This window comes from Mugil cephalus, chromosome 13 (assembly GCF_022458985.1).
Source record: "Mugil cephalus isolate CIBA_MC_2020 chromosome 13, CIBA_Mcephalus_1.1, whole genome shotgun sequence".
Classification (NCBI taxonomy): domain Eukaryota; kingdom Metazoa; phylum Chordata; class Actinopteri; order Mugiliformes; family Mugilidae; genus Mugil; species Mugil cephalus.
Window position 1 is genome coordinate 1887344 of NC_061782.1, and position 23570 is coordinate 1910913.

At 43.0% G+C, this 23570-nt stretch overlaps 1 protein-coding gene across 1 annotated transcript in view; it reads left to right on the forward strand.

Annotated features, from left to right (window-relative positions):
* Positions 1 to 21687, forward strand: part of arfgef3 (ARFGEF family member 3) — a 46618-nt gene extending 24931 nt beyond the window's left edge. The window contains 20 exon segments of the mRNA XM_047602653.1: positions 708 to 1022; positions 2919 to 3052; positions 3244 to 3389; positions 3855 to 4161; positions 4256 to 4378; positions 4741 to 4844; positions 5015 to 5159; positions 5248 to 5376; positions 5476 to 5652; positions 5806 to 5920; positions 7321 to 7423; positions 10628 to 10759; positions 11212 to 11342; positions 11505 to 11513; positions 12427 to 12645; positions 12731 to 12902; positions 14524 to 14625; positions 14916 to 15295; positions 15376 to 15868; positions 15939 to 21687. Coding sequence (XP_047458609.1) covers positions 708 to 1022; positions 2919 to 3052; positions 3244 to 3389; positions 3855 to 4161; positions 4256 to 4378; positions 4741 to 4844; positions 5015 to 5159; positions 5248 to 5376; positions 5476 to 5652; positions 5806 to 5920; positions 7321 to 7423; positions 10628 to 10759; positions 11212 to 11342; positions 11505 to 11513; positions 12427 to 12645; positions 12731 to 12902; positions 14524 to 14625; positions 14916 to 15295; positions 15376 to 15868; positions 15939 to 16130 — 3628 coding nt within the window. The 3' untranslated portion in view covers positions 16131 to 21687.
* Positions 21688 to 23570: the final 1883 nt, after the last annotated feature.

Here is a 23570-nt window from a genome sequence, read left to right on the forward strand (position 1 = left end):
CGAAGGCGTTATCTGCATATTTGGATGTTTTGAAAGGAAAACATGTAAATATGGAAAATAGTGGATGTGGCATCACAGAAAGTGCAGCCGTCAGCCACAAGGGGGCACTACAAGCTAGAAAGACTTTTATTCCATCTGCTTCTAATGTCATGGAGGTTTGGACTTCCGATAAACCCCCGTTCATTAATTCGATAACTGAGGCAAACTGCAGAAGATGAAAGGAGGAGGAGACTCAGTACGAACATTTAAAAATAGTGATATATATAGTGATATATAGTCCATAGAATATATATATAGAACACATATCGTAGGTAGAGGGTTCCTACTTAATCTGTTCATCAGTTTGTGGGTCCTCGTCCTGAAAAACTTTGGAGAGCCCTGACCTACAGTTTGCCCCGTCAGAATAAAACAATACTATATAAAACTGGAACAAAAACAGTCGGGTTCCACCAGGAGAGGTTGGGTCATGTGATGCATGACATGTATCGTGTTTTTCGTTATTTTTAAGAAATGTTCCTATTCCCTATTTCCTATTTTTATTTATTTGTGAGACTGTAATGCTTGTCTTTGATATTTTATTGTCTGGACCTCAGGACGTCTCTAACAGAGATCCTTTTAAATAAACAAATTGGTGCTTGGACCCTAAACAATATTGTAATACACAGAGCTAACAGGTGTTCACCGGAGTCCTTGTCTCTGTCTGTCAGGGTGACCGAGTACATCAGCTCACTGGAGCACACCCACTTCAGCGACGGCTCCTCGCAGTCGTCCTCCCTGACCACCATCACCCAGCAGAGCCAGCACGCGGCCCCCATCGACCTCGGCCTGGAGCTGAGCTGTGAGCCCAGCCCGGAGGCGTCGGAGCTGAGCCTGAGCCAGCCGGTCATCCAGCCGCTGTCCATCCAGGAGCTGCTGAGGGAGAGCAGCCGAGGAGGCCGAGGCCTGGACCTGAAGACGGGCAGCCTCATGACGGGGACCAGCGCCGCCAAGGCCGTGTGCACGCTGTCGACTCAGGCCGACCGGTACGACTGAGACAACACACTGAATGAATGTCACAGTGTAGATTCATCTTATGACTGTCAGGGAGTTGGGCTGGCTACATTTAGAAAACATTTCCAAACATATATAGCAATTATCTTATACAACAATATCAAAAATGTGAACAATGTTTGGACTAAATCTATTAACTGAAATGAAGTTCACTGTACAACACAACAAATGGAAAATATTTGAAGAAGCTGTTTTTTAAAAGAGTCTTGGCTGAGACGAGCAGCAGCAAATACAAGACACAGTTAGATAAGATAGATAAAACACCAATAATAATAATAATAAAAGATTAAATTTACATGCAAATTACAAAAGAACTAGTGCACATTGTGGAGTTGAAGTTTAGATTTAAAAATGAACTATTTTTTGAACTATTATGATACTATTATTATTCTGTGCAGAAGGTGCAAAGTGGACAAAAGCCATTTTATTTTCATTACAGCCAAACTGTCTGAATGTTTTTATTTATTTTAAATGTAAGATTAAATTTTTTCTGTATCTGAAATGATGAATAAATATGACCTGGGTAACTTTACAAACCAGCACTGGCATGTAAAAAAAAATATGTATGCGAATATAGATAAATAACAATCAGTAAGTTCACTTTTCAACTAAAATATCTGCTGCTCTTCGTTGTCATTTAAATTTTACTATGATAAAGACTTTTAGTCATACAGCCACTAGGTGGCAGCATCAGTCCAGAGCTGCTGTGGCGCTGCCTCTGTCTTTGATGATTAATTAGATCTTTGGATCCAAAGAGAAGTTTAAGGACGTTATATCATCACTTCTTTAAGATTTAAATCAGGTTTGTACGAATAAAGGAGTAGATGTTTGCGTGCCACATACACAGCATTCATTCAGCCTCGACGCACAAACACACACACACACTAAACATGCCATTTATTTATTTATTTATTTTATTGCATGGATCATTTCTTATGTAATCAGTTATGTAGGCTGCTTTCAGGAGCAAATATCTTTTGGAACAGATGGACTGAACACATTTATAAGCTGAAAAGAAAAAGTGGTGCCAAAACATAGTAAATATTCAAAAAAACCACGCGACTTAAAGAGGCCGCGCCGCTGCGTTCAGCCTTGAATTCATTCCCTAGAATCTTTTTGTCATATATACTGTTTATGTTCTTTTTTCCATGATCTCCTTTTTTATTTATTTCAACTTTACAGTAAGTTTATATGCACATGGTCCATGCATGAGATATTAATAATGAAAATAAATTCATGTGCCACAAACTGTAAACTGAGACAACAGCAATAGGTAGAAAACAAAGGACAGGAGAACAATACACAACAGAACATACATCCTCCCCAACCACACACTGACCCCCCCAAAAAAACATTGCCTCAAAACACGCATATTGCCTGGACTTTGATGCACGATATTTAATTACAAAATTACCAACAGATTAAATCTTTTTTTAATTTTATTTTATTTTCTCTCATGAATGAAGCTAAATGAATCTTATTTCTCTGTCTCTTAACCCTCATACCTGATTTTAAAATTGTTACATTGTTACCATTAAGGGACAAAAAATAACATGTTAATATTTTTACATAAATCTAATCATAAATACAAAAAGCTTGATTATTTCCTGACTTTTAAACCTTTATATGCCAGTGTTTGTGATGGCATCACAATTTTTTGGAAAAAAAACCCACAAAAATTGAAATATATCCAATAATCTAAATTTAAAGTGAATTTTTCATGGGGGTTATTAGAGCCTTGGACATGTCAATGATCAGTGGCAACATTGATTTTGATGTAAAATGTGTTCTGTTGTTACCATTGCAGTGATAATCTAGAGAGTAGATGCTCCTGTGGATGCGGTGAATCACTGTGTGTGTGTTTTCAGGTTGTTTGAAGAAGCCGCTACCAAGCTGAACCTGGTCGGCCTGGTCGGTTTCCTGCAGCAGCTGAGGAAAGCTTCTCAGTCTCAGCTGTTCGACTCCGTCACTGAGACCGGAGACTATTCTCTGGCAATGCCAGGTACAGACACACACTCCGCTGTGTTTCAGTCACAGGATGTTACGTTGACTTGTGTTAATTGCCTGGAAACTTCTCATCCGAACCACAGCTGATTTAATTATGACACAGTTAATGAGTGAATGTCAGATTGACTAAAGACGCGGATGAAGCTGGAACTGAGACGTCCTTGTCCTCCCCGTGTGCGTCCGTAGGTGAGGCCAAGTCGACGCTGGACCGCCGCAGCGCTCTGCATCTCTTCCGTCTCGGCGAGTCCATGCTGCGAATCGTCAGGAACAAGAACCGACCTCTTCTCCACATGATGAGGGCCTGGAGCGTGGTGGCGCCTCACCTGGTGGAGGTAGGGAGGATGTAAAATGGATTTGTTACCGCAGTAACAAGTTAAATTAAAAGTACAATTTAAATGTTTTTTTCGAGAAATGTTTTTAAGGCAAACTCAGTGTTGTGTTTAGGTGAAATAGAATAAAAGGCTGTTACATTGCATACAAACCAGATTGTTAACCTCCTACATTTATGCAGAGTTTGTTCAAATAAAGTTTTCCTTTCCTTATTTGTTTTCCTGTTTCGCGGGTTTCTCTTCTATTTCCCCTGCTGTAGCTACCTTTTTTTCCGCGTCTTTTCACTTAAAATCATTAATTCTTAAGCCGACGAGGCTACGCTGCAGCCGTTATCTTGTTCGCCTTTAACATTGTATTAGCTGTCATAAGGGATCAGTCAGACCAGGAAAGCGTTCCTTCTTGCATGGTGCGTGTCAAGCGCTCACGTGTCCTATAGGCCGTCTCTTCATGCTCCCACTCCTGAGGAGGTGCTGACGATGGGCGAGCTCCATCTTCACCTGAGTCTGTCGGGCCTTGAGCACATCTGTCAGCAGCTGTGAGAGAGGGTCCAGACCAGTAAGCCACGTCGACATGTGAACATCAGTCGCATGGTGCTGCTTTATTTGGCCTCTGAAGATGCTCCTCTGCTGCAGGTGGTCACGTCGATAGGAGAGCTGGTGGAGATGTGTTCCCCTCAGATCCTGTCGGGGTGGAGGCCTCTGTTCAGCGCTCTGAGGACGGTGCACAGCAGCAAGACCGACACTAAGGACTATCTGCTGGGAGAATACTCCATGGGTACGTGTTGTTTTATGAAAATATCTTTTTACTGCAGTGAAATAAATTCTGCTAACACGTTTCTTCCTTCTCTCTTTCCGTTTCCTTCCTTCAGGGAAGTCTCAGGCTCCGGTGTTCGACGTCTTTGAGGCTTTCATCAACACTGACAACATCCAAGTTTTTGCCAACGCTGCCACTGACTACATCATGTGTCTCATGAAGTTTGTCAAAGGCTTAGGTTTGTGAATGCTGCTTTCCCAGCTTTTAAATTCTTCTTTTTGAGCCTCCGGGGATTTTTTTTAATTTATTTTATATTTCCTGGAATCAGGCTGGGGTTTGATGTAAGATGCTCATGACATACATGGAGGGTTTGTGTTTACGTCACATATTTAATACACAGAAGGAGGAGGAGGGGAGTGGCGGGGGGGGGGGATTTATTTGAGAGCTTAAGTTTTGTGTGAAATGACGTTATTGTATTTTTTCTCCCTTGTGATTGTCTAATCTAATTAAATCTGTGGCAAAATATTGCAGAAAATATTGAGTTTTGATGCACAAATACATTATTATATATTTTCTATGTGATTGTGTGCTGGTGTTTAGGGGAGGTGGACTTCAAGGAGATCGGAGACTGTGTCCATGTGTCCGGTTACAGCTCCACTGACCTCTGCCTTCCGGCTCTCGACTACCTCCGCAAATGTTCTCAGGTAGGAGCCGCCACCTTTTCACACTTTAAAGTTCTCTAATCAGTGACCCTTTGTTCATTTATTGCACTCAAACTTTCACCAGTATCACTTTTTCCTCTTGGGGGGTGGGGGGGTCTCAGTTCTTTATATACAGGAGAAGCATATTTTTATGTGTTGTGTTTAATTAACAGCTGCTGGCAAAGATCTACAAGATGCCGTCCAAGCCAGTGTTCTTGGGGGCGCGGCTCGCCAGCCTGCCAATGAGAACGCAGGAGCGCTCCATCAGCAGTGAGGACGGGGTGGACTGCATCCTCCAGGAGTTTGATGACGACACGGGTAAAGACGAGCTGCTTATTCTGTTACTTTCTCTTAATATCTGCTCCTCTGTCTTTTCAAATCTTCCTAACTGGGTTTCGTCTTGCAGGTTTGATCCAGGTGTGGATTCTGTTACTGGAGCAGCTCACGGCAGCGGTGTCAAACTGCCCCCGACAACACCAACCTCCCACTCTGGATCTGCTCTTCACTCTTCTCAGAGAGGTCACCATCATACCAGGTGCTGTGTCTCATGTCTCACCTGCTGAAGAGAAAGAAAAAAAAAAACCTTCGGCTGCCTCTTCCTACTTCATGTGTGACCTCCATCTCCTCCCTCCAGGTCCAGGTTTTGGCATCTTCTCCGCCATTCAGCTGCTGCTTCCTGTGATGTCGCTGTGGCTCCAGCGTAGCCACGGCGACCACTCCTACTGGGATGTTGCGGCGGCAAACTTCAAGCATGCTATCGGCCTGTCCTGTGAGCTGGTGGTGGAGCACGTCAACAGCTTCATACACTCAGGTGTGCTTCTGAATGGCTGCTGTTTGTCTCGCGTTGAACTGAAGCGTAACTGATGACGTCGTTCCTCTTTAGTCGGACGAAATCGTGGCCACTCCGCCTCTGTCCCGTGCACTCACTGTGTTGTGATTCTGCTTCCTTCCTCCTTCTTTGCAGACATTGGTTACGAGTCACTGATCAACCTGATGCTGAAGGATCTCTTCAAGCTACTGGTGGCTTGTGTGTCTGAGCCTGCAGAGACCATCTCCAGAGTGGGCTGTTCCTGCATCAGGTGACGTTACTTAGACATGTAGCACCCACTTAGACCAGATCAGCTTAATCCGACTTTAAATGGACAACTTAAGTGCATGTAAACACGTTACTAAAACCTGAGTTCTCCTAATCCGACTAAGACACCCAGATAATGAGACTGGAAATCGGTTTTCTCCGGCATGTACATGCTTAGTCAGACTTTAACTGGACAACGCGTGTGCACATGCGCTGGTGTGTGACCCCGGAACAAAAACATCCAAGGAAGCCGGTCGCAGAAGAAGAAGTAGATAAACAGAGCCGGTAGAAGAACCGTCTGAAGGATAGCGCCATCTTCTCTGCACCAGAAGTCGCGCACACATTATGTTCAAGATTAAAAAGTGGAACTATTATCCATCTGGTTGTTGTTTGAAATGCTGGTCTGCTGCATGAAAACCCACATATCGCCACCTAGTGTGGAAGAGGAGGAAATGTTCCTGCAGTTATTCGATTTTCTCTGTTGCATGTAAACTGGGACAAGAAGCACATTCAGGAAGTTGAATTTCAAGCATGGTTCAATTAAGCTGTGCATGTAAACGCACTGATAGACACATAAAAACACTTTAGGAACAACTCAAAAAAAACAGAGGCCCCTCCCCTCAAAGGCCCCCCACTAACAACATTCTCTAATGGGTCACCACAAGGGAGACCTACACAATATTAGGAAGGTGTTCATAATGTTGTACACAAAAACAAAGACAGTGAAGAGGAAGAAAAATATTTGATTAAAACACAATAATATGAGCAGCTTTCAAACTGAATTAAATGTCAAGGAATGAAGGGCTTTAAAAATCGGCAGTGTCTGGGTCAGCCTAACATGAAGAGGTAGACTACTCCGGTGTTTGGGGGCTGCAGCTGCGTAAGCACAACCTACCCTGTTAAGCCTGACCCAAAAATATGAGCGACGTGTTAGTGAGTGAGAGAGATTACCATGAAAACGCTCAGCCTCACATGTACCTTCCTACTGCATGAAAATCTCACTAGAGCTAAATAATGGGTTGAAATGTGCTCCTGGAAGTAGTTCATGACAAATGCACGACTGCAGTTTGAGAAGCAGAACCACGACCCCGGAAGCCAGAGTGAGTTGGTCTGAAGTCTCTCTGTTGGGAACTGATTATGATCCTGCAAAGATCGTTTGGGTCATGGCTTTATGTGGCGCATATGGACAGAAGAGTAACAGTAATCATACACAAAACAGCTCTGATTGGTTGGAGGACCATCCAATGGCATGCAGGGGTGTTTTGTTTTCATTGCATCAACACGCCATGCAATGAAATCCAGATACGTCAGGCTAACGGCTCGGAGCTAATTTAAGTTTCAAAGATTAGTGCCAGTAAGTGAATGCAGCTTCTCAGTCTGATCTGTTCTTCTGCATCTTCCCAGGTACGTGCTGGTCACAGTGGGTCCAGTGTTCACAGAGGAAATGTGGCGGCTGGCCTGCTGCGCTCTGCAGGACGCTTTCTCTGCTACGCTAGAGCCTGTCAAGGTATACACATGCCACTCATAATAAACATAAACACAAACATCTCTGCGCTGCACAGAGATAAAACGGCACACAAACAAATACGAACCCACACTCCGACAGGACAGCCCGCCGTAGTAAACCTCATAATCCACCCCCCCCCGATCTGAAGCTGCTGGAAGTAATCTAAAAGCCTTTGCTGTTAATACTGGCAACATGCTGGCAGTTCACATTAAGCTCGATAAACCCAGTTAACCTCAGATAGACTCTCGTGCAGCAGCAGCAGCAGCGACCGACAACTGTTTGTCTCCTCACTGTGTCAGGTAGTTTATTTTCTGCCTGTCCGACCTCTCTTCTCACGATTAACCCGGAGAAAATGCTTAAAAGCTTCTGTTAAGTCTTTGTCTGACCGGATATTTTCAGATATTAGAGTTGAAATATTTAGATTTATTATATGTTGCCCCAGAATATGCAGAAAGAAATTAAAATATACAAAGAAATTAGGACCCAAGGCTTCAAATCAGGTCAGGTATCGTGGCACAGTGCACTTTTTAGTCTTGTAGAAAAATTAATTTACACTGTAGCATGAAAAACAACCCAAAAAGTGCTCAACAACTGTGCTGTATGAGTTCCTCTTCACAGGGAGTTAAAATCTAACATGTCAACACCCGGATTGTGATCACTCTAAATGTAACCACTGAGTTCATTAGAAGTTGAATTTCAGTGATGAATATTCCTCATTCACTAACAAATCAAATCAAGCTTTAAAAAATGTTATTTTGCAACACTCAGACAGAATGAAGTTGCGTTTCTCTCTGAGATCTGTGCAGACGTACACTACCAGTGAAAAGAACACTCCAATATTTCTGTCTTTTTTTTCTTGATATGTGGGCAGTTTAATTCCACTCTGAAAGAAAAGCATGGACCAAATAAACAACTGAAGTTAAAAAAAATAATAATCATGGAATCAATATATAACCCAGAATCTGTTCTAACCTTTGCACTCATCACAGTAACCATATTTGACTTGTGACATTCTTTCTTTCTAAAATGCAAATCAAATATTTTTCGAAATGTGTGTCTCTTGTAGGGAGCTTTGCTTTCACTCTTCTGTCCAGTTCATCACAAACCAGCTCCATGGGGTTAAAGTCTAGAGACTGGTCCATGGTTCACTCCATGTTCTCAAGCTTTCCATCTTGTTTTTATCCTGAGGTAGTTCTGGTAGAGCTTGGACTAAAGGTTTGGGTCATTATGTTGCTGTAGGACGAAGCTCTGACCAACTAGACCAGAGGAAACTGATGCTGGTCTAAAACTTTTGACCTGTAAATAGGCTTAATAGGTAAAAGTTCAGTTCAAAATACTGAAAGACTTAAGCTCGGCAATATCGGCAGCAGTGCCTGTCCAGATGTTTGGAAGACTCTCCCGACTGTACTTTTGTAGCGAGGAACGTCCTGGGAGGTCGTAGTCACGCCACATATCCGCTGCAGCCGCCCACGCTGCCATCTTGTTTAATTGCGTTAAATTTATTTCCAAAAGTGACTTTGTTGCAAAACAGGATACCGTTTGTGTCTTTGCTGTGCGTGAGACGTGGCGGCCTGCGTGGCTTTGTGAGTGTTAATTTGTTGATGGGGGTACCTGCTGCGAGGAGGTGGTTTAGAGAGCACAACCTCAGCGGGAATCCGACACATTCTGTTCCATTTCAGCCACACAAAGAGTAACTCGCAGCCCTGCCTCCCCCCTCTCCCCCTCTCCCCCTCTCCCCCTCTCCCCCTGTGTGTGTGTTCAGCAGAGGTGACATCGTCAGGCATTATGTTCGTGGATGTTGTGTGTCTCTGCAGTCAGCTGCCTGCCTGAATGCAGCTAAGCAGCTTTAAGGCTTAGACCCACATCTGTATGTGTTCGTGTTTGTGTGTGTGTGCATCATTCAGAAATGATGATGATGATGTTGATCATCTTACCGCTGCTGAGGGATTTGTGCTTGTGCTTCCAGAAAATAGTAATAACTTTAGGATTCTTAACAGAAAATAAATGGGTTGTGGTTATTTGCTGGGCCACATTCTTAAACGTAAATAGAAACGACGTATCTCTGGCATGTACCCAGTTTAATATACTGTAAAATAAATGATTAAAAATCAGCCCTAAACCGCACGGACAGAACCAGTGCTGCAGGCAGAGTTAAAGTCAGAGCTAAAGGCCATGGCTGGAGATTAGATTAGATTCAACTTGAGTGCAAGGCAACGGAAAATAGTTTCCAACTACGATTAATAGAAACTATAACATGGTGTCATTTGCATTTTGTTAAATGAACACAGTCATCTGAGACTGATCCAAGTAATCTATTTAAACTTATGTGTGACTTTTTATAAGCAGAAGGATAAGATGAAATCCCTTTTTAAAACCTGTTTGGAGGCTGTGAAGAAAATTTGACCCATATTTTACATACCCTTCAGTATAACTCCTCTCTGATTGCAATTTTCTTTGGGGATTTTTGGAGCCAATTAATTCACTGTTGATCTTTTTTGGCCCAGAAACATAGAATCAAACACATCTGCACCAGAGAGCTCGACATTCTTTACCAGGCTTCTCTACGTTTGAAAATTGCTCATCCAGACATGGATCAAATGTTTTAAACGTGATATTTAATTTCACTCTGCAGCTGTTCATTGACTCAAATACCTGGATGTGACGTGTTTGTGGGACACTGACTGTCTTTACCTCGCAGATTAAACTGTATAGACGTGAATCTTTAACATGTAGCTTATGCTTTCACATATATGAACGTGACCTTTGACCAGCTTCACAGAAAAGCTGCTTTTTTAAAAGAATTTTCTAAGCAATGCATTCAGATCACATCCGTATAGTATGTACCATGTTAAACTATAAGTCCTGGAGTTCATAAAGGTTTATCTGCTGCACATATATGCAGTTCAGAGATGGAAATTTAATTGCTGAAAACTGGACTGTTATAATGAAAATGGCTGTTTGGCTAAAATGTGTGTATTATTTGAACTGAGATGTTTTTTTCCACACATCAGGCCAATGAATGAATGAAGATCAGACAGATTGACAACAGACACTGATGAAGACACCCGTCAGCATTATAATTAGTCTTATAATCAAATTTTCTATCACTGTTGCTCCTGTTTCTGCATGGTAGTCACAGCGTCTTTGTTTATTTATCTCTCAGGCCAGGCCCTTAACTCATCTCTCTTCCTTTGTCTCTTCCAGAACCTTCTGGCTTGTTTTCATAGTGGCTCAGACAGTTTTCCCGGAGACGCCTGCGAGGTAAAGGTGGCAGCTCCGTCTCACTCACCCTCGGCCGAAGCAGAGTACTGGAGGATCAAAGCGATGGCGCAGCAGGTCAGTCACACTTTTCACTACAGGCTGTTGTCATTAAAATGAATCATAATCCTTGATCTGTCCTTTAACAGGTGGAATTTTCAATTATTCAATTCTCCTGTCAGTGGTCATAATGTTGAGGCTGATTGGTGTATTATGTCATTCTGCATAATTATATAATAAATTTGACCAAAGCTGTTCCAAAAAAAGAGACATCTATGATCTTTAGTGGCATCTTGAGGTTAACTGGAATCAAATATTATAATAGAGATCAGACATTTAGATGCAGACTAATTCTACATGGCTCTCAGAGGCTCTGCATCGATGTTTCTCTCATCACAAAATAAAGCCCCGCCCAAACAATGTGACTGGGCTGCAGCATTATCAGCACAACTTCATACTTCAGCACTGCTACGTCACTCCTAAATTTGCCTTTTTGACACTCTTGTTTCTGTTTCCTCTTCGTGTCCTAGGTCTTCATGTTGGACACCCAGTGCTCTCCAAAGACGCCCAACAACAAGGACGGCTTTGAGCACGCTCAGTCCTGTGTTCTCATCATCGAGCTGCCGTCAGATCAGCAATCAAACGGACACACTCAGAAAAGGTGCACAAAAAACACACACATACACACCGAAAGCATGGTTTGGTCTACGAAGTAATGAAGGCATGAAAGTTACTGATTACATATCGAAAGGCAAATCTATTTATATCTGAACTTTTGTCTCAATAACTGTCTTTGCTTGTCTTTCTGCTGCTCTGCTCACAGGAAAATAGGGTAAGGCATTGTGTGCTCATGTTAATTTAACAGTGCGACCGATGCCCAGATACCTCACGGCTCTGCATGATCGCCATAATCAAACCCACCTCCTGTAGAGCTGCACTGTGTGTGATGAATAAACTGTGCTTTGGTTTCTTGAAAATCAAATTGGATGCAAGATATTCCCAGTTTGTTTCTGCATTTTTATCTGCTAAATTTGGGTCAAGTATTTTTTGGTTCGGTAACCTTAATCCCTGAGGGCTACTTCCTAAAAAGACAATGTATCTTAATCTCTATACTATGTAATATTAATATCCTTAATATCAAATATTACACTGAAGGCATGGTTTTTGTTCACACACCCCTTTGTCAGACATTGTGCAGCTCTGTTGCATATTGTAATTGCTTGTTGTGGAGTACAACACTTTGCTCTTTGCACATAAAAAACTAAATCACTGTTGATTTATTTTTGTTTTTTATTGTGTAAGTATTAGCTAGAACTCAAATGCTTCATCATTTACATTCAAACCTTAAGAGTTTTGTTACACATCTGGAGATATTGGGTCAAAGGCTGGCTGGGTGTAGCCATATTCTTACCAGATTTGGAGCGTGTTTCAGCCGATATGGAGAAAAAAAAATCTATCCGATTGGCCGAGCAGATCTTTGCTGGAGCAGAATCACTTCCCAACGGAAAGACTCTAGACCAACTTTCTGATACAAAAATGTTGTGGTTAGGGGAGTTGGAGTGGCTAGTTAATAGTTTTTAATCCTGTGGCATAAAATTCTTGATAATTTAAAAAATTTTGGAGAAAGAAATACATCAAAGTAGGATGGTAGCTTGATGTAATGAATAAAAGAGAATGAACTCATACGTTTATAGCTTAATTATTTTCTACAGATTAATACATCTTCATTTTAAATCTGTGTTCAGGATCCCGTTCCGGACCATCGTGGTGAGCCTGCTCTCCCACCAGGTGCTGCTCCAAAACCTCTACGACATTCTACTGGAGGAGTTCGTCAAGCAGCCCGAGGGTCAGGAAAGGGTCACGCCGGTGACCTCTGACCCCAGCAGACCCACAGCTGGCTTCCTGCGCTACATCTCCATGACAAATTTAGCCATCATCCTGGACCTGCTGCTCGACTCCTACAGGTTACTGCAACAACACAGTCAACCCATATGCAGACGATACCATCTTGTGAATCTCCAACTCAAACTGTTCACCTCCTCTCTGCAGGACGGCGCGGGACTTTGACACTCGGCCGGGTTTGAAGTACCTGCTGATGAAGGTGTCTGGTGTTTGTGGAGCAGCCAATCTTTACCGCCAGTCCGCCATGAGCTTCAACCTGTACTTCCAGGCACTGCTGTGTGCCATACTGAGCCAGGCTGACGGCATGACTGCTCAGCAGGTGGGAAACCAGCAGCAGAACCTCCCTGTACTCTTTTATTAACTTTTGCTCTTAGCTTCAAATATTTTAATTTATTTTATCACTAGTAATAAAAAACAGGTTTGGATGGAACAAGACTTGCAAAAAATATGTTTTTGGTCCAAGTTGGATTTTGTAAACCTAAAAAACCCCAAACAACCAACACTGAACATTTTTTGGCACAAGTTCGTCTGTGACTCCATGGTCTTCTCGTTCTGCTGGTTCATTTCCGGACCTTTCCAGCTCCACTATCTGTGTAATCAAGTACACCGGTATGCCAGTATATTGCAAATTCATATCCTAAAGAAATAAAAATACCAGTATTTGGTATGAACCAGTATATCGCCCATCCCATGTCTCCCTTGTGCCTCCAAAACGGGCCTTAAATGGGCCTTCTAGGGAGGTCCTGTTGTTAGTGGGGGGGTCTTTGTGTGGAGGGGCCTCTGTGGATCATCCCACAGATAATTGATCAGTTTGGGATCTAGTGAATTTGCAATCAAGTCCCAGTCCAAAAGTTTACCAGCAGAACACTGAGTTGTCACGGATGGTTTAAATGTTGTTTACCTCTCTTGTCAGTGGTCATAATGTTGTGGCTGATCAGTATATGTACCCAACTGAAGTCATTCTGATCAGATGTATTTAAATGCCCCAAAAAGTCACCCACTATAGAACTTCCCTGACAGAATGGTTCTCCTGCTTTGGAGCATCAAAGAAGAATTTTTAAAATTTTTTTTTTTTTAAATTTAATTGAAAATAGTGAATTCATTTCCAGCTGGGTTAATCTTTTCAAACACTTGTTCCAACAACTGGTTGTTTTCCTACCTCTGGGTTTCTCCTGGGAACTCCTCACATCATCTGATGTTCACCTCACATCAATCAAAGAAAATCACATTTAAACATCAAGTGCACGGTTATTAGGAGCTATTATTTTCCTACTCAACAGATTATCAGAGGTTTACACCACCCCTCTCCATCTGATTTATAACTCCTTCCTGTCAGGCTAATCTGTTCATGCTGAGGTGGTTACATGAGGTTCTCCATTTCTGGTTATTATTCTGATTATTAGTGGAATACTAGTGCACAGTTGTTCCTGCCTAAACGGTTTTGAGAAGGAAGGAAGCTGTTATCAGGAAACTCACTCTATTCTACCTTCTTGGCACCAAGCACCAGTGGTGCTAAAAAAAAAATGAATAAACAAACTAAAAAAGAAACATGCACATGAATCCAATAAATTCTGATGTTGTTGCTTTAATGTTACATCTCACCTAGTGACAGTTTGTTTTTTTATGTTCAGTCTGTGAATCTGTACTTGTGTCTGTTTGATAGGTGTAATGACAGCAGAGTTCAGAGCAGGTATTTTAAATATTTGGAATAAACGCATCACAGAAATAACACATTAACACAACTTCATTGGATTTATTAACATTTTTATCCGACCTGCAAACCCTTCAGACGCCTCCCTCATCAAGATCAGTCACATCTTAACAACATCTGAGTGACAACCGTGTAGAGCAACACATTATCTCCCACCTAAAAGCTCCACTAACAGGTCACTGACGGTCATGGCTCTCATTTCACATTTGAACCTTTTGGCTGTGTTCAGGTGAAGAGGATCCTGTATGAGGAAGAGGAGGGGAGCTCTGACTCCTCTCATCCCGGCTCTGCTTCCTCCGAGGACGAAGACATCTTTGAAGAAACGGCACAGGTGAGACACACACTCTCACAAACGGCTTCTGATCTGGACAAAATATACACTGCCTGGAACATCATGGGTTTTTTGTTTTCTGTCTGGACAATGTGTGCTAGTCATGAAAACTGGGCAGCAAAAAATAAAAGATTTCCCCCGGATTAGTCGGATTATTAGACATTTCCTTTTTATGTGTCCTAGTTTAATGAGGACAGGCCTCAGAGTTTGTTTTTTTTGTGAACTTTTCACCGACTAACCGGAACAGGAAAGATGTTGTGCTAAAAGGTTCTCTGCATCTCCTGCGGCAGGTCAGCCCTCCTCGTGGCCGAGATAAGCGCCACCCGTGGCGTCCTCCTGTCCCGTCCCTCAGCGTGCAGCCGCTGGGCAGCGCCGACTGGGCCTGGCTGGTCAAGCGCCTCTACAAGCTGTGTGTGGATCTGTGCAACAGCTACATCCAGATGCACCGGGACCTGGAGAGCACCCTGGAGGAGGCGGCAGTGCTGAGGGGGGGTATAGGAGGAGGAGATCACGTCTTCTTCCTGCCTCTCTTCCAGTCTGAGACCTCAACCCCGACGTCAGCGGGCGGGCTTTCAGCGAGAGGGACGCCCTCGGAGGACGGCGGGTACAGGTGTCAGACAACAGACACAACGTCCCCGGGAGACACGCCCACTCCCAGCCCAGGATTCAGGTCTGACCTCAGTCTTAATGACCCGTCCTCAGTCTGACTTGGAGGACACAGATGAGATCAGCTGTTTCCTCTCTCCTCAGCTCCACAGGCAGCCTGCCACACCACTTCCGGACCGGCAGCGAGAGACGGGACTCCAGCATCGCAGGAGGAAGCTCGGTGGGAGGAACTCCTGTCAGCTCCGGACCGGGACGGAGGAAGGAATGGTGGGAGAGCGCCGGAAACAAACTGTACACCATCGCCACGGACAAAACCATCAGCAAACTGATGATGGAGTACAAACGCAGGAAACAGCAGCAGCAGCAGCCGCAGCAGAGCCACGTCAACCTGTTCATGAAGGAGCAGGGCCGGGCGTCTGCACCAGGAGGGGTGGGAGGCATCGCTGAGAGGAGGGCGGCGGGGGAGCCGCAAAGACCACCGCAGAGGCCCCAGCAGCTTGTGGACCAGCAGGGGCCCCCTCTGAGGCACTCTGTCAGTGCGGGGCCAGAGGTCCTGAGACAAGAGAAAAGGCCGCGGTCGGGATCCACCATCAGCTCCCACGGCATCTCGCTGAGGGACTCCGAGGCTCAGATCCAGGTGAGTGTTGACGCGGTTAAAGCAAACGCAGGGACACGCTCGTGCGCTGACCTCTCTCCTCCCTCTGCAGGCGTGGACCAACATGGTCCTGACTCTCCTCAACCAGGTCCTCCTCCTGTCGGACCCCTCCTTCCTGGCGCTCCAGCCGGCGCTCTACCCCTGCCTCAGCCAGCTCTCCTGCCACGTGACCGACGCTCGTGTCCGCCAGGCGCTACGCGAGTGGCTGGGTCGGGTCGGCAGGCTCTACGACATCATTATGTGACGTCGCTGCGAGGAAAGCGTGCAGACTGGTCGGTCAGTGAAGGATGAGAACGCGTAAAAACAGGAATTCAGTTTTCTGCAGTAAACTTCTCTGACGCCGTCACTGGAGAACGAGGTTGATGGAGGGCTCGATGCTTGGCCAATGATGCAATGCAGTATGGTGTCGTATTGTCATGATGAGAACAACGAGGGCATTTAGATCTTTTATATGAATGATCAAACAGTAAATGTGCCATTTGTGCTCCTGTTCCCTGGTTGAAAACGTTCCTCTCTAGACCCCTGAACATGCAACGAAACAGACAGCTTTTAAATGTGATTTCCTAGTTACAGAACAGCAGAATCGCTCATAACTCATCATAAATAAGTCATCAAATGCCAATGCAACTATCTCTTAAGTGGTAGGTGATGTGCATTCGTTATTTTTCCTTTATCGTTTTAACACATCTTTTCTTCTTGGTACCCTGTGAGGTTTCAGTCTTATTTTCATTCGCTGCAGTAATCAGCTGCTGTCCAAAGAAATATTTTTACTTTAATAGTAATCGTTTCACACCATCAATCATGCACTATGCATTAGCGCTCCTTACTCATGCTATTATCCAGAATATAGAGCATGATCTTAATAAATCCAGCTCATCAGCTCTGTGCCTCCATGAGCAGTTAAAAACTCCACAGGGTGCCTTTAAGGAACGTATTATTATTTATTTCCCAACCTGACACATGTATTTATTTCATTTTTGGTCATTTATCAGCACTTCTGGATATGACTTTAACTCTCAAATCAAATCTTGTGCAAATTATACCAAAACAAACCATAGGATCAGTTAAGTTAAAAAACTAAACAGAATAAATCCCGATTGAAATTAGGTCACAGTATAAAGCTGACGATGCAACTTATTTTAATTATTTTATAATTAGAGGAGCCTCATACCATCCAGGAGAGTCTAGAGTACGCTTTGTTTAATCTGATTGTAATGCAAATGTGCATCGCTGCTAAATACTCTGCAGCATCATTCACCTGTAACTGAATGTCATTATATTATTCACTCACATCAAAACCTTCTGGAACACACAAGTATTTATTTTAAACAAATACGACATATACAGTATATCTATGTAGATGCCTAATCTTATATTCTTTATTTTAATTTTCCCGTTTAAGCAGTATCTATACCTGTATTTATGTAAATTATTTTAAATATTTAAGGTGTCATATTGAGAATATTCCTCTTTTTTTTTAAGGTTTGTTTTCAACACTAAGTACAGTCTGTGCCACACGTTCTGCTGATTCTGTGCCACTGAGGAGAGTATTTCTTAGAGTTTATAACCATAATTACGTAAGTAATGGCAGTGGTGACGCTTCGAGAGATGCACCGTGTCTTCGACATCTTAAATTTCATAACGCGACCAAAGACGAGTGTAGGATTCATTCACATCTTTTCATTTATTAGTTTAAATCTGCTCAATCTGATTTGAGAAAGTAGTGCAGTTGTAGTTTCTCCGAGCCCAAGATGATGCCTTCAAGGACTGCTTCCAATTCTATTTATAATACATAGGCAGACAAAATAAATTATTACTTTTGAAAACAGATTATTTGACTCAAATCCTCAAATACTTGATGAGTTTTCCTTTGGCAGCAACATCAGACCAGCACATGAAATCTAACAATCTGTGGCTGATACATTATCATTCAATAAATGAACACAGTCCTGCTCCAAAGGCGATGAGTGACCTGGTGGATGTCAGTGAATTCTGTCCTTTATTCTCGTTACTTTACTTTAAAGACAATCAGTTTCATGTTCGATCTGTGTGTTTATTTCCAACTCGTCTGTCCTGGATGCTAAAAGAGCATTCAAGTATTTATAGACAACTGCAACTGCGTAATTTCAGCCTGAAAAAATAGTTTCATTTTAAATCGAAAACCTGCCAAGTTTAGGATTTTTTTTTCCTGTTCTTTCTCTGGTTTGCAGCAGCTGACTTCTGTTAACGCTCGTGTGCGTTTTAGGATGGATTATGAGCGAATGAATGAAAGAACGCAGCGATGCTAATGTGACCAGCTCGGACCATATTGAGGGCAGCGGGCAGGTCGGTCGGTCGGGGAGGGGAGGGCTTCTGAAGCTCCCCTAAGAAGGATTTGCTCTTTATTTTTTTTCACCCACTTTGTCAACAGCTGAGAGTTTGTCGCTTCATTCAGTCTTTTGTGACAGATGTGTTGCTCTCTAGGTTCTCTAGGGCTTCAGGCTCAGTTCAGTTTCAGTAAATGGTGTTTCTATCAACAGCGTCAGTTACCTTCAAAGCCAAAGTGATGCAGGAGAATTGTATTAAACATTGCTTTGAAGAGATTTGTCAAGTATTTATTGATGCGACAATCTGCATCAGTAGTTGTGCATCTATAATTTAAATTAATGCAGTGGACGGGGAACAGACTCTCCTCCGCCTTTGTGACAGCGGATCCCTCCAGACATCGGAGAGGTCTGTTCCTGCAAAAAGTGGTGGATGTTTAACTAATATCTGATCGTGCATTAGTGGCTGATCTCGTCCTGCAACTCCCTCCAACCACATGTCGTGATCTACGGGACTAATGCTGGGTCCAGACGACACATGTGCACGACAGAAGTGTTGTGCATCTGTTTGAACGTTGTATTTTATCGCGGTTTACGTGTGCGGGAAGCTGACTGGAAGTCAGCCAGACTCTCCACTGGGTAATGTTTAGGCCCCCGGACATGTCGCCAGTCTGTCACAGAAAGACAAACAACCACTCACACTCACATGCACAGACACAGATGATGTGGTGCTCCCAGAGAAAACCCCATCGTTGTAATAGCCTTTCATCCAGATCAGATCTTTGATGCTGTGTGGTGCAGAGGAAAGTGACTCCTGGTGATGTACAGCACAGCACGGCCCACACATGGGCCCCCAGTAGCTTTTCATTTCCTCATTGAGGCTTCACCTGAGCACACGAGTGTCTGCATTGCACGCCATTACCCAAGACGAGGGCCGGGATTGACTTAAGAGCATGTGCAGCGTGTTCAGATCTCAGTTCAACTGCTTTAACCCACCTCCTCCTCCAGGCTGAGAGCAGAAAACAAATCTTCGTCGCACTAATTCTTACTTGGAAATCCATCTTGCATGGTCTCTGCTTTGCACTGTTGTTTCCAGGAACAAGCAATTTTTGCGACTGTCTGATAAATGACGAATGGCGTCGGCTTGTCTTGCCGCTGTGTCCTACAGCCCCCTCCCCCACAGTGTCCCAGACTCTTCCCCGCTCGTCCTTATTCCCTGTGGTTTGAGGGCGAGCAGCGAGTGGACAGATGTTGTCAGCCATCAGTGTGATCAGCAGCAGTGACGGGAAAGGATTTAGGTGGTGTTAAGTCTTAAAAAAAAAAAAAGCAGTTGGCTAACGTGTCATGCAACAGTTCTCCGTCTGCTTGTGTCCCTCACTCTGATGATTGTCCTGCTTTTAGTCTCTAACATCTTCTTGCGGTAGCATGACATAAATCTTTTTGTCAGCGTTTCTGTCTTTTGCAACTAATGCACATATGACACAGAACAGCAGAGATTAAAAGCTCCTGAACCACTGAAGATCATCTCCATCTCTGGACACTTCATCTAAGCAGATTTGATGCACTTGGGAAAACCTCACTACGAACGAGTGGCCTTAAATCTGCCCGGTTGCCATGCGGCATATCCAGTCTTTGTTTGAGTTTTAAGCTCTCGCTGCTCTCAGATTTGACAGCTGCTCCTCATGTCGGAAACGTCTAAGGACATTTCTACTAATAATTCACAGTAACCATCATTTATAGTTTATTGAGGGATTACTGTTGACACTTTGCAGCGTTGTTGGCCTGATGAATACATTTGTGACAGTTCCGTTCTGGAGCTGGGGAGAGAGCGGTGACACAGCAAAGCGGCTTTGTCCACGCTGTCCTGCTGGACGGAGAAAGTCTATACATGACCCAGACATCTGACACACTTTCTAAATTTGAAGCTCACACAACAAGAGGGTGTCGAAACAAATGACACAGAGGCCGGAAATATCAAACTCACATCAAGCTGCATGTCTGGGAAGGTTCTCAGTCATCCAGGTCACGCTTTATCTCCGGAGGTCAGAATAGAGGGAAGCGTTTCTGCTGCTGATACGAAGAGATAACTTTAAATTCTCCAGCGCCAATGAGCCCAGTGAAGCCACGTTTATATCAAAACTGTAACCTTGTTCGTCATTTCAAGCTTCTGGCTGCGTCTTTTGCCTGATGCCTTGTGGTCTTGTGGGATATGTTTTGTTGAGATTGCTGAATACCGCTGAAAATGAACTAAAGTTGCCGTTTCAGTGAAGATAACAGAGTTAGTTTGGTCACCATGAGGAGCTTTGAATAGTTTTAACCCATCTGTGGCTCTCGGGGAGTTTTCTAAAGCTTCACACCAACATGTGTTACAAACTCCCTCTGAAATGTTTCAGTTTTTACAACTATTCAAGTTTGTCTCTCTAGAATTTCTACAAATTCATAGTAGTAACGTGTTTATCAGTAGAAAACCAAATTCTCCAAGCTTCATATATCTCATTTATTTATTTTTTAATCCGTCTCAGCCAGGTATTGTGCATCTCTGGACCCTGGAACCTGAACCACTGAGGTCGTACATGTCACATTAATCCAAAGACGAGGTGTTTTCTAAAGGTGACTAATTATACACGTTGCAGAAAGTTTAAAACCTAATTATTGTTCCAGTCAGAGAGGAAGAGCGGTCTGTGTGCCTTTTAAGCGCTACTTTAAACTCACAACTGTTGGAAGCTGTGAACGGTTTGGGTGAGGGTGCTTTCGGAAACTGTATTAAAAAAAGATGAAGGTGCAGGAGCCTCCCTCTCTCCCTCTGCTCTGACCTCGATGACATCAGCATCTTGGCTAACGTTGTGACTGTGATTTCTAATAGTGCATTTTTTCTGCTTTTGATATCGATGAAGAGCACCTGTAACAGCCCCCCCCCCGCCCCCCACTCCCTGCCCCCTCCTGCTCTGGCTTTTCTCATTCCTTCCCCTCGCTCATGTAACTGCTGAGTGTTTCTAAGCGCTGTGTTGGCAGGCCTGTCTGCTCCGTGTGTTGCACAATAAAAGCAGTTTGTCCCACACGCTTGTCACCGTGTCTATAACATCTGTAACACTGTTCAAATGTATCAGGAAGTGACTGTGGAAACATTTTCATCCGATCTATAGACTCACGTTATTCACAGTGTCCGGGATGAACTCTCAAATTAAACGTGTTTAAATCCAGACCAAATTTAAAAATGTTGAGGTTTTAATTATTTGTGGAACCTGTACAGGTCACATCCTAAAATCAGATCAGAATCAAGCTAGCTAGTGGCTGGAAGTGGTACAATATTAACCTTAACAAAAAGAACTGTATTAGCGTTAACTCCACTGAGATGTGCATATAAAACTATTTCTTTTAGCCCTATTAAGCCAGCGTTTCATAGACCTCTGCACCATCAACATAATCAATACATTATGTTATAGTCAAACTGTGTTGAAAAGTTGTGTATCTAATAAAAAAAAAACAGCAGCACCACAATGACGCTTTTCATTTATATGATGTGCTTAATGTGCATTAATTTATTCCATATTATTCCAAATGTTAGATATTTATGTGTGATTTCTCTAAGTTGCAGAGGAACACTCGGTAATTATTGTCTTTTTATTTATTAATCATTGTCCTCAGTTTTCACTAACACTTAAATCCTAATTATCCTATATGATTCATTGGGTTTTCAGTCCATCTCCTTGAGCAGAAACAGTTTTTCCTGCCACAAAAACAAAATAACGATGACACGTATGACAAAAATCAGGTGTGGTAATGAATATTTTTTAAGGTCCTATAAGCAATTAAAAAATATATTTTTTACAACAGAGTCACACATCCTCATAATGAAAAGCCAATTTTTGCTGAATTCGATTACAGTTGTGCAGACGTGCAGAAAAATCCCCACAGGCAACATCACCTCCACAAAAAAACCCAAAAACAAAGCATTAGTCTTTGCAGTGGGACATATTTTGCTGCAGGACTGTTAAAATGTTGATCGTGTGCAGGAGGTTAACACGTGTGTGCACTTGCAGAGCTCTAAATCCTCCCATCAGGACCAGTGACGCGTCTCCTCTCTGCTGGACGCTGTCTGCTGTCCTCATTTCTTCCTCCCTCCTCCCTCCTCCCTCCTCAGTCATTATTCCAGGCTGAACACTCCTGCAGTCATTGTCCCTCTGAGCTGTCAGCCGTGCCGCTCGTCCTCTCCGTCCTCGGGCAGCCTTCTCTCAGTGCTCTCGGCCCCCGTGGCCCCCCCACCCCTGGCTCCGGCTGGGCCTTCAGCTCCACCATCCGTCCACCATGCGGTCTCTGCTGGAGAGCAGCTGGATGAAGTTCGGACCGGCGGGCCGGGACTCTCTGGACTGGGCTCCTGGATCCTCGGCTCTGCCCTCCACCGACAGACAGGCAGTGAGTTTATCCCAGTGTGATCACTTTCATTCATTCGTAATTCATCTTTTAATCTAAAACAAGAGAGAAATGCAGCAGAAATCAGAGCAGCGACCGTGAAAATAGTTGCAGAGTTTAAAGAACAGGTGCGTGTGTTGTTGCAGATGCATCTATAGAGATTCACACTCTGGCATTTTTCCACTGAGACGTGTAACAACGTCGAGTGAAAGTCCTGATCTGAACGATGAACGTTAGAGTAAAAAAGATCAAATTTGATATTTTCCTCTTATTTTTAATGCAGCTTTTCTCTAAATGTTACCGTTGCAAATTTCAGCAAAGCTTTTAAATAAAATGTGGATTTACTTTAGAAATGAGGCTTTCCGCGATGAACCTGCACCAACAACACAGAATGTGACTAATTCCAGTGTTTTTTAAGAGGGACTTCATTCCTAAAGCTGTGCTAAAAACAAATCTCAAACTGAGAAATAATAATAAAAAAAAAAATCTACCAAGATAAAAATTAATAAAAATAAAACAATACATTTACAAAGACGACAATTTATTTGTGATGTTTCAGAAGCGTCTTAGTTTGTGACTCCAGTATTAAACGGATTGGTCTCCTCTAAAGACCAAATAATGTGTTTTTTCTTAGAATGAATGAATCAATTTTAGCAAATCGAGGCTTTGGACAATGAACCTGCACCAACTACACCAAACTAAAGCTTTTATGTGGATATGAAAATGCACAGATATTTTATTCTAATTCTGACTTTTGTTGGCCACATGTTGTCTCATATTCCAATTCTTCACTATTAGACACAACTTCTCTGTTTTTTCTCAGACTCGGATTAACTTTCATGATATAAGGCCATTTATCACCAGAGTTTAATCTTTATTTTTGCAAAACAGTAAAACATGCAAGAAAAATAAAGTACAAAATAGAAATGTTAAATTGGGGAAATCTGTGTTTTTGAGGACAGTCTTAATTA